The 12,043-nt window shown below is 39.8% G+C and overlaps 1 protein-coding gene across 1 annotated transcript in view; it reads right to left on the bottom strand.

Annotated features, from left to right (window-relative positions):
- PRR16 (proline rich 16) overlaps positions 1-12,043 on the bottom strand; it is a 1,156,273-nt gene that overhangs the window by 463,878 nt on the left and 680,352 nt on the right. Inside the window, exon 2 of the mRNA XM_086963030.1 lies at positions 5,654-6,534. Within this exon, the coding sequence (XP_086819156.1) occupies positions 5,779-6,534 (756 nt within the window). The 3' untranslated portion in view covers positions 5,654-5,778. The remainder of the gene's footprint in view (positions 1-5,653; positions 6,535-12,043) is intronic.

Below are 12,043 nucleotides of genomic sequence, written 5' to 3'. Positions count from 1 at the left end.
ACTCCCATTGTGTGTGGTTTTCTAGGTGGACTTCACCATAAGTTAGGATTTTAGATTAGGACTTCAGAGACACCAAACGTGATCCAATTATATCTTCTATTTGGGAGTTACGCTTATAAAATATAATAAAGTAATCCCAATGTTTCAACATCTATCCGACTCTGCTCGCGAGCTCATTGCCGACACTGGGATCAAAGTGATATCTATGCCGACGACACTCAACTGATGTTTACTTTCAGTGGGGTGTTGGCATCTTCTTTTGACTCTTTGACAATGTGCCTAAAAACATCTCTGCATGGATGAGCACTCATTTCCTAAAACGTAATGCTCACAAGACGGAAGTCCTTTTTTTTAATCAAACGGTAGTACCCTCTTCAGCTTTATGGTGATCAGCTGAGTTAGGAACCCCCCTACACCTAAGGATTCAGTCAGGAATCTTAGAGTCAGGTGGGACAAAGTTCTGTCCCCTGCTACCCATATCCAACAGGTATCCGCGGCCTGCTTTGGCAAGTTAAAAATTATCAGAAAATGTATTGACTTCTTGCCTGAGTCAGCATGCAAATCCTTTGTTCATGCCCTAATCACTTCCCATCTTGAGTACGCTAACGGTCTTTACATGGGTCTGCCTATTGGACTGATCCGGAGGTTCCAGATGGTGCAGAATTCGGCAGCCCGTCTGATCTGTAAGGTTCCTCTTCGCAAATGCATTTCCCCTTACCTGAGGCAGCTACAGTGGTTACCTGTGGCCAAGCGCGTTGAATTTAAGGCCCTTACGTTTGTTTTTCGTCACTTTAAGGTATGGGGCCTATATATTTGAAGGAAGAAACTTTGCCCTTACCAGCAGATCTAACCACAAACATTACCTTATCACCCCCGGTTCACAAAGGCCAGAATGGGGGATAGGACCTTCGAGGTGGGGGCCTCTAAATGCTGGAATAACCTTCCTCCTCAAATGCGTGCATTGCAGTCAAAACAGGAATTTAGAAAGGCCTTCAAAACCTGGCTCTTTAGTCACAATGACTAAATTGTATACTTACCGATATCTCTACTTCTGTCCGTACTAGCACCGGGACACCCCATTTGGGGTAGTTGTGTGAGCTGTGCGCTTTATAAATATCCATATTATCATTATTATTATCCTATGGGAGAGATAGGCCTTGCAGTGCTGAAAAATTACTTTGGGTGTTTTCTACCAAGACATGTTAACTTAAAAGTACATGTCCTGCTTTTAAATGCATTGCACCCTGACCTTTGGATTGTCCAGGGCTTATCTTAGGGGTGACGTATATGTTCAAAAAGGGAAGGTTTGGGCCTGGCAAAAAGTTTATTTTGCCAGGTCGACATGGCAGTATAAACTGCACACGCAAAGGCTGTGCAATGGCAGACCTGAGACATGGTTAGAAGGTTACTTAAGTGGGTGGCACAAGCTGTGCTGCAGGTCAATTAGCAGCATTTAATATAAATGCCCTGTGCACATGCCTTGCATTTTAAGTAAATAAATATGCCAATTGAATATGAGCCAATATTACCATGTATAGAGGAGAGAGCACATGTACTTCAGCACTGGTTGGCAGTAGTAAAGTACAAAGAGTCCTAAGACCAACAATAATGAGGTCAGAAAAAATAGGCAGAAAAAGGCAAAATATTTGGGAGGGACCCTGCACAAAAGGCCAATTTCCAGCACGTGCCCACATTTCTTTCACTATGGGTACATGCTCCTCTTCCTATCATCAGAAAGCACAACCAGTTTTGCATCTAATCACTTCCATAATTAGTCGCTTCTGAAAACAGTGGATCAACCTTACAAGAATGACTGTACATCATCAGTGCAATCCTCTTGTTCAAGCTTCAGCAAGTCCAACAAGATTTCACCTCCTTCGCCCTGCTGATCATGATAAAATCTGATACACTGAACATGCCCATTCCTCTCCTATGCATCCTCCACACCTTTAGGAGGCCATTTTTCCCTGTGTTTATAACAAAAACATATTTCCAATGAATAGGAAACCCTAAGTTAAACATTTAGGCCTGCCTACCCACCAAGCTGTACTTTACATTTTTCTAAAAGTGCCAATTTATTGTGTCTGTGTTTCTAATCCAGATAACCTAACTTCCTCACTCTTTTTAGTTTTCTAAGCACTGTGCTTCTGTTTAGTATGCCAACATTTATTTATCAAGTAATAATTGCATGGATTCCATCATTTTATTTTGCTATGTTGTTTACTTGTATTATTTGATCACAACTCGGCTTTAGATCTAAAGAGAAATTCTGTACGTACCCTAGTTATTACAAATTTGATACAATGTTTTTTTCTTTCACACAGTTAAAAGCTCATACTGACTTCACAAAAAGGAATGGTGGAAATTTAAATTATTCTGGCGAATTTCGGGAAATTGTCATTATGCTTGTTTCAGCAATATTACACAATTACACAACTTTCTATAATTATGTACATACTTACTCTGCATAAAAGACTCTATCCCTAGCTCACTTATATAGTTTCGACTTCTACTCCTACTTATGAAAAAGGCACAATTGTTGAGAATTGTAGACTAAAAGTGGTACATCCACAATAAAAGAAAAATGTATCAATATGAAGCTTGTAATTGTTTGCAAAATATAGTTTAAAACCGTTTAATGAAAGTCACTTTTAAATGTTGATTCGCTTCAGAATATATGGTAACTTTCACATAGACATCTTTATTGCAATGAGCTCTATAAGAGAAACAAACAACTATACACTCGTTAATGTTTTCTCTACTACAGACTGGATTTTCCAGATAGAATTGTTCAGAAAATCTGATTATCTTTTACTCTATGCCTTTTACTCTTTAAAGAGCAGTTGTAATCCCGTTCTGTGGCCTGCACATCATTTGCTGGTAGAAGCATTGTGACTTCGCAACTCAATACAATACCCTACCATAGTCGAGTAGGTATTACAATGGTACAGGTGAATAGGATGTTGCGACTAGACTATGATATGAATATTATGGAAAGATTGTCATCATTTAGGTATCTCATATCCATATAATATTTCCTTTCATTCTGATTCTAGCAAAGCTATTACCATACCCTCTCTATCCTACATGTGACCAAATGTATCACGCCCATTCATAGCTGAAACTAATACGATTGTGTAAAAAATGAAGATTTCATGTCTTTAATTTCAGAGTGATTATTTTCACCATGTTTAACTTCCTCGTATGAATTAATTTGCAGTATATTCAAAATACGTGTTCAGTTATTCACATCATTATGGCAATGCATTCAAAGTATAATAATTCAGAAATATAATAGACACAAGATGATTTTCAAATAATAAAGACTGCGATATTTCAAATGCCTCTCTGAGCTTTAACAGAAGTATTTAATGACTATTCTTTAAACGAGTGGATAGTAGATTCTTCTGAAAACTGTAACATATTGGACTCTAGACACTGTCTTCAAATGTGTTTGTTCAATAACAATAACATGAAAAATTGTCAGAAATGTTAATATGCGTCTTGACAGTGTATCAAACAAAACATATTCTTCTCTAAGTCTGAAGCTTGACAAACACAATGTATAATTCTGTAAGGGCCTATGGCCCTGACTAAAATGGCTTATTTATACTAGAGTGGATATAGCTGTGAAACATGGGATGCACAATGGACCAAAACATCTATACAAAGTAGGAGGAAATGCTTATGCACCGGCAAAAGACAGAATATCAAATATATACATGTATGTATGTATGTGTACATATGCATATATAAATAAATATGTATATGTATATACACACACACACACACAAACATATAAGTGACCAACTTCCTTTAAAAAAAATAAAAATGTCGGGGGATAGATTCCCCAGAGCCAGGCCCTGTGGCCAACCCCCAGCTAGGTATGTCTGAAGGTCATGTGCAGCGTGAGGTGGACTGCATGCAGAGGGTTGGTTGCAGGGCATGGCCACAGGCCAGGCCCTTTACCCAACCCTTGCTGTGTACGACCGAAGGCCCTGAACAGAAGGCAAATGGCTGCATTTAAGGGAGTTGGCCACAGGGACTGGCCACAGGCCAGGCCTTGTGGCCAACACCCCACTGTTCATGGCCGAAGGATGTGGACTGCATGGGATTTGATTTGCAAATGGTAGTTAAATATTACTTTATGTTAATACAAACCTAGAAATTTGCTGAAAATCCAAAGCTTTAAATAACAATATAGTTAGGTGAAATGTAACAACATCACGTTTTAAACTTTAAAAACCACATAACGTTACCAGTTATAGTTACCTCAAGTAACTATAACTCATGCCCTAAGATTACTATAACTCACACTCTCACCATGCACCACTAATTACCCCACATATTACTTCACTCATGACATCTTCTGTGACATCATTGATAATATCACTGCAACATTTGTGATGAAATTGTGGATGAGAAAACTGTGCATGATGGTCGTGAGTTAAAGTTACCTTAGATCACGAGTTACAGTTACTTGAGATAACTATAACTAATATCAAACAGATTTGAATTGCTACTTTTCAGCAATATTTTGCTGCCCCTAAAGTGCACTCTACCACTGCTTCTGCTATGACCTAATTTAGTCATAATAGTGATACATAACCCATAGGCTCATTTGATGGCACACAAATGTAATTGCAAAACTCACAAATCTGCATGCAGAAAACCTCTCAGGCCTCTAGCGATAACCATATTTCTCTACAACAAAGTGCTTAGAACTGATTGCAAGGCAACATGTTTGCAGCTCTAGACAAGTTTGCAAGTTAAAAACACATTTACCATTGCCACTTGAGTCAATGCAAAACAATTTAGTACTGCAAATCTCTAATTTAGGAATTTTTATTTTCAAAAAGTCTCAAATTCCTATGAGGAATTGAGATGACTTGTAATACACACACTTGTTGCATTGTTCACATCATAAGAGCAAGATTTTTTTATGTTATATATTGTCATGGTGTGTTATATGGATTTGTATAGGACAATTTATCACGCAAATGGTATCCAGGAAATGGCAAGGTATAATCATTTAGAGTTCCTGCTTGCAAGTTGCCAAAATGTAGTATAAGAAGCATAATTAGGAAGCAGGTAAGATAATTGCCTTGCACATGCAAACAAAACGAGAATGCATTCCCTAACCATTTGAGGTAGACTTTACATTGTTTATCCAAGTGAGGGACGAATAAATATGGTGGACATGTTGATTGCTTGCTCATTTAATACCAGTTAATTTAGCACAGTAGAAGTTCAGGATACATACCCTTAAAATCATATTGCAAAATTATGTCTAATGACGATCTGCAACTATAATATCCATCAAGTTTACTGCATGTTGAAAATATTTTGAGTGGGATTGTGCACAAACATTCTGATACAATTGTTTATCAAAAACATCCAGAAACGTAATCGGTGCATGATAACTTGCATTCATTTTTAAAACTTCCTTTTGAAACCTATCTTACTGTAATAGGAAAAAAATCCTCCTTTGACATGAGATATGGGCTATCCTTGTCTAAAAAAATATTTTCTAATAAGTTTGAAGACTATGTAGTTGTTAAAACAAATCACTCTTTGTTTTAATTACTGAAATAAGTATTCATTACTATGAACAAGAAACTTTCATCAAGAGAAGTTCTTTTAATTTACTTACCAGATATTCGCAATGACACTTCGTGTAATAAAGGTTGTATTATAGGTGGTCATTTTTTATTGCTTGAGTAGAAAGTGCTCATGTCTTTACGTAAACAAACGAAAAAGTTTTTAAAGTGACAAAAATCACACAGTTGTAGTAGTTGACTTCCTCAAGATGGTCTTCTGCGGTTTTGGTGCAGTGGGCGGAGGCACAGTTAGAGGCCTGAGAGGTGGAAAGCTGTTACTCTGGCTTACCCCAAGTCCCCCATTTTCAAGAGGAAAAGATGGCAGTGGAGGTGGTGGTGGTAATGGTGGACAATGATGAGGAAGTTTTTCCAGTTTGTGGATGGGCTCACCATGCAGATGTACCTCCCTGTTTTTCATGTCATAGCGAACATCACAATCTGGGCAGTAGCCATGATACTGCACTTTTTCACTGAAACGTACCCGTTCCCTGGTTGTAGTCTGATGGCACCTGTCCTTTTCAGGTCTATGTGTCAAAGAATGAAGAGGAATTTTATCAAAATTACTGTTAGGAATAGAGCAAACATCTCCATTTGGGATTTTCTTGGGGCCTCCTGGCAATCCTCCATTTCGAAGCAGCGTCCCATTAGTTTTTACAGGAATAGGTGGTGGATGGAGTCTATGTGAATCTTCACATTTCACCGGCGTTAGCCGTGGTGGAGGTGGAGGTGGATTGTGTTTTCTAAGGACAGTGAGGATGGCTGATGGATGGGCTGGTGGCTTGATGAGTGGTGTATTGGCCCGCACTTTGATCTTATCGAAGCTGGAAGCCGTTGTGCTACTTGAGCTGCTGTTTAATGTGTCAGTTTTGGAACTGTCAGTCATCTCTTCCTCCAGCTGTAGGTCCGATGTCAAAGTGTCTATCTGGTCAACCACCTTCAAAGAAAAGTAAAATAAACAAATCACTATTTCAAATATTACACTTCTATCTAAAAAAACACAGTATTAATTTACTAAACTGTAGAAAATATTGTAATTACTGTACATGCCTTTTGCAGTCTCTATTTTAATGTCACGGAGCCATAGTACGACTTTCAACATTCCTAAGAATTGCACTCTGTGCAAATTTCAAAACAGGGACGCATAAGCAAGGCCTGACACACAGGCAAGGAGGCTAATTTGTTTTAGTTGCCTACTTCCAGCAGGTTTTAACATAATTTAAAGAAAACATATTGCAGCTTTTTCTTTTGTTACACACAAACAAATACAACCATGTGTATTTACTTTTGGAAATAAAAAAGTATGCATTTATTAAATCATAAAGCAATGTGCAATGCAATGCGAAGGGTCCTATGTTACAGAGTCATTTCTGGTAGTTTGTGAAGACCTTATAGCAAGACTTCCAATCTATTTAGATTGTTATCATGTTCAACGCCTTAATATCTATATCGAAGTGTGGATGTGTTTAATTACAAGCGACCTACATTCACCTAGGAGTTGACATGTATAAAAGGAAAACTGATATGTACAGCATAAGACGGGTGGTAAATTTGCAAAGATGTATGTAAGGATCAACATGTATTACTGTACTGTGAAAGATGTGGGCTTTGTTGTAGCCCACAACTTGTTTGGTTACCCTCTACCTGTACTTATGATAAAAGGCAATAAAGAACTACATGACAAACAAAACAAAATGAGTAACCCCCCCCCCACACACACAAACCAGTGGAGTTATGGCTTGGTTGAGTCAGAGCGCAATATGATCAATCAAAACAAATCTTTCTATAAACCCCGTCCTGTCCAATAATTGTTCGAGTAGTGGACATTTAAATAAGGCATCTTTATTAAGGGAGCAACCCGGGTTGTCGAACTTTATATTGCTGCCTGCATGCCCAGTTAGACCTCAAAATACTCTTCAACTACACATGGGTACACACTAAACAAACACAGTGAAAGGGGAAAGAAAGGTATGATGAGCGAATGGAAATATTTTAAGTTACTTGCTGGCCAGTCTCCTACGGAGGCCTTTTTCATTCAGCAGGAAAATACCTCCACTTCTGAAAACTAGTGTAACTGGCAGTGCTGGCCACTTCCTGAAATCCCCCTACAGGAAGGCCCAAACTGAGGTGGCATGGTGAGCAAAAGAACAGTGGGTTGAAGTGTTACCCCAAGCTATTGCTGGTGCTTAGACTTATTGCAAGCAGCCTCCCATCTTCTTTTGTGTGTTTCAGGTACAACCTTAAGTGGCATGGGTATGCCCAGACATGGGTGCCATGCTCACTGGAACCAAGCTATACCCGGCTGTTGAGCCCATAACCAAGGTGAAACTGGTCCTAGGTTGCTTGTGTTCCAGTTCATAGAGAACCTGGCTTGGAAGCTCATGCTGGACTGTTCTCATGAGGAACAGGGCCAAGACTGATTTGCATATGGCTGGGTGCAAACTGAAGTGGCATGGTGAGCAAATGAACAATAGATTGGTGTTCTACCCCAAGCTCTATTGCCAGTGGTTAGTCTGATTGCAAGCAACCTCCTATCACCATTCATGCTTTTCATCCTCCTGCCTTCTGTCAATGCTCTGTTGTAGCATAAACAGCTGCTTATCTTTTCTCTTCTTAGTTTGAGTCACTAAAGGTTTTCAACTTTAAATCTCTAAAGCTTACCTTAGTCGACAAAGAAAATGGAAGTTTGCTGTGTTAGTTTTGAATTTAATGGATGTATCTCATCTACCGTCCTTATGCACATTATAATAGGAAGAGGAGCAAGGCGTCCTTCTGTGTTTTTTGTTTTAATAAACAAATAGATCTAAATACACTTTCTAATCTCTTTTTTTCCTCACTAGTATGTAGGTTGGATTAACCTTTTTGCCCTACACTTGTAAAATGAAACTATATTTGAGTTTGGAGTGATAATTATTAAAATGTGTAGGTCGTGAAAGATCCTACCCACAGAAAATTCTGTACAGCTGATGTATTACATGGGATTTCTGTAGTGACAGATTTATTCAAGAAAGCAGTTTGAGGGAAGAAAATGCTACTCCAGTTAAAAATTTGTTTCAGAAAATACCTTGAAAACAGTTCAACTGTTATAGGGTATAACAGAAATGCTCCTGTAAAAGACAGGGTTAAAAGATCGTTAATTTTGAGTGGTTCCTGCGATCCTATCCATGTAGGCTTTTGGGCCTTAAAGTATAATTTCATGGACTTTTATTTTCAAAGCTTGCATTCCTCACCCTTGCTACTTATTATCGTTTAAGCTAAAGTTAACTTTATGTTGAAGCATGAAAACCCCTATGTGGAGCAATTGGACAGGAATTTTTCAACAAATACTTCTCTGGGTAGAATGTAACAGTACAGAAGATATAGTGTATCCCTTATGCTTATCCAACAATGCTAGAAAACCCATCCAGAATAAGGCTTTTTTTCAGCATACTATCCTGTTTGTCATTCCCTTGCAATAAAAGTAAACTTATCTTTTAAATGTAGGTCATTGTCCTTAAATTGGATTGTGTTTCAAAAGAAAATTTACTTTTTAAAGTTTGTTGAGAGTTGCCACTGGTCCACTAGACCACTGCCAGCTCCCTAACAATTTTTATTTAACTTCACAAAGGTAAGGCTCTTAAATGAACCCTTCACTTTTGCAAATAGGTTACTACAGCAGATTGATTGGGAGGGTGGTCAAATATCAATGTTTTGGAACTGTAATCCGCTGTAGTAACCCATTTGCAAAAGTGAAGGGTCCATTTAAGATTCTCACCTTTGTGAAGTTAAAAAAGATTGTTAGGAAAAATGAGAGTTCTACCTAACTTTTTATATATATTCTTGACCCTGCCTCTATGGCCTCTGAAAGGAGTGCTCCAGACTATCCAAAGTCCTTTATGTGGGCAAACAAACCACCCCGCTTGAGACACGATCAAACCTGAAGTAGCCCAGGAGAGGGAGGACTGGTGTTCCATTTATTGTGGGGTCCTCTCAAGCAGCCCAACTTCGATACCTAGTAAAAGGGTCACGCCCAGATTCAGAGAAATCCTGGTTATTTATGGATAGGGCTCTGACGGGTACATCTCTAAGGAAGATCCCATTCTTAAAGGAACCTCACCGCCCTCCTAGCCAGTACCTTTCAGTGATCACAGCGCCCACACTCGAAACATGGGATATAGGGGGAGAGACAAAGCGGTTCATTTCCTTCTCATACCCTCTGACCCCAATACTAGAAAACCACAATTTCACTCCCTGGATGCACCGACTGGCATTTAGCACCTGGTTGGGATCAGATTGTAGCTCTATTGGTCATCTATTTGATGAGGAGGACCCTATTCCGTTCGATATCTTGAGAAGGGACTATACAGTCTCCGAAGATAAACGATTATGATACACTCAAATTAGACACTGGGTAATGGATCAGGAGATGAAGACAGCTGCACAAGCCATTTAACCAACTTAGAGAAATGGTTATTGAGTAGGGAATCGAATAAACGCCTGGTCTCGGATCTGTATAAGACCCTAATGGGCTCTGAACCGGAGACAAAATCAGCGGCACAGCTTCGGTGGGAACAAGAGATAGGGTGACAATTATCACAGGAGGAATGGAGGCATATTCATTACAGGGCTAGACATTCAGCTCCCAATACAGCTAGTACAGGGATGGCAACAAAGATTATAACGTATTGGTATTTGACCCCTAAGCACTTTCACAAAATACGTCCACCACTGGAAGACAGGTGCTTGAGATGCATGTGATCCACGGGGACACTAACACATATCCTCAGGAAATGCCCTAAATTAACACGCTTCTGGGGCAAGATTCTCACAGAAATTGACCTACCTAGATACACAGCTTCCCAGATTTCCCGCTTTTGTTGTTTTTGGTCTCCCCAATCAGCTCACCTACCCTTTCAAGTCAGTGAGAGGTATACACATAACTATCACACTTAGGGCAGCACAACAGTCCATATTGGCTTCATGGGGAATGGAAAGAATCCAATGAAATTAGCCTGGCTACACCGTATATGGGATCCTCTGGGGATGGAGAAACTCTCCTTGGCCCCTATGACAGATAGAGACACTTTTGGAGAGCATTGCCATCCATTTATATCTCTCTTATCACAGGAGTTTAACAAGCTCACCTGTCATAGATACCTCAGGATGCAGTGACTAACAGAGCACCCAAACACTCAAGGTGCAACAGATAATGTGTAGCCCCGAACTACGTTTATAATAATATTAAGCTATGATGCACAGGCACCGAAAGGTGGGGTGGGGAAGGGAGGGTGGGAGTTGGATTCTTGTTTTATTAATAAGTTGCATTAATGCTAACATCTGCTGAATGTTGATGCTAATTCGGCTTCATCAGCAATATTATGTGTCCAATGATTTCTTTGTAATAATAAAACTAATTTAAACCTAAAATGCATGGTACATCTGGCCCTAAGGATTTCGGTGATCAAGCTTTTGATCTCTACATCAACTGTCATAAATGTCCTCATTTTCACTATATTCAACCAGCTAAAAGTCCTTAAATCTAATGTCATTAAGTGTCACACACTTCTATTAGACCTTCTGCTTTTATTTCCAAAACCACCAATGACCACGTTGACTCCCAATCAATAATTGTTAGATCCGGGGGTCTCTAGTTGGTAGAAGTAAGTACCTTTGTCCAAATAAGGACCCTTACTTCTAGTCAGGGTTAGGGGTACACACAGTTGATAACCCCTGCTCACCCCCTTGGTAGCTTGGCACAAGCAGACAGGCTTATCCCAAAGGCAATGTGTAAAGCGTTTGCACTAACACGCACAGTAACAAAGTAAAACACCACAAATGTACACCACACAGGTTGTTAAAAAAATATGAATATCTTTATCTAAATTAGGCAAGATCAAAACGACATATCCAACATAACAAAATTAACGTGGTTTCAATAACAAAGGTTCTCTTGTTATGTTCTTTTTAAAAATGTGTATCTGCTGTATTTCTTTATAGCAAGAGTACTTGTCAGTGTTGTAGAAGTGGTTGAGTCTTTATACCTATCAGACTCCTGCTCTTTACGTAGTGTAAGTCACTTTTAGTCGCGGGAGCTCGTACTAACAAGGATGCCCTTGCTGTACTTGGAATCAAGGGGCCCTGTTGTATTGGAATGCTCCTTCAAGCCCTACAAGGTTGCTGGCGCGGTTTGGAGTGGGCTCCCCTTGCTGCTTTCACACGCACAAGCGCTCGCCACTACCACCAAAGGGCACGGTTGTTTAATGTTGCACCTCACTCTCACCGGGAAGTGGGAGGTCGAGAGCGCTCTCCCAGAGACTCACACTCCCTGCCCCCGGCATTCATACAACTCTGGTCTCCAAGCTGGCCCGAGCCGTTACCTGTGTCGGCGATCTCCACCTATGACAAACAGCTTCCTGGTTCTCGACGCAGCACCCGTGACAGACAAGCCCCTAGGCAACCAGCGGTGC

The sequence above is a fragment of the Lissotriton vulgaris genome, chromosome 3_1 (genome assembly GCF_964263255.1).
Source record: "Lissotriton vulgaris chromosome 3_1, aLisVul1.2, whole genome shotgun sequence".
Lineage (NCBI taxonomy): Eukaryota > Metazoa > Chordata > Amphibia > Caudata > Salamandridae > Lissotriton > Lissotriton vulgaris.
The sequence above is the reverse complement of the archived record's forward strand: the minus strand, read 5'-3'. Positions and strand labels throughout refer to the sequence as shown.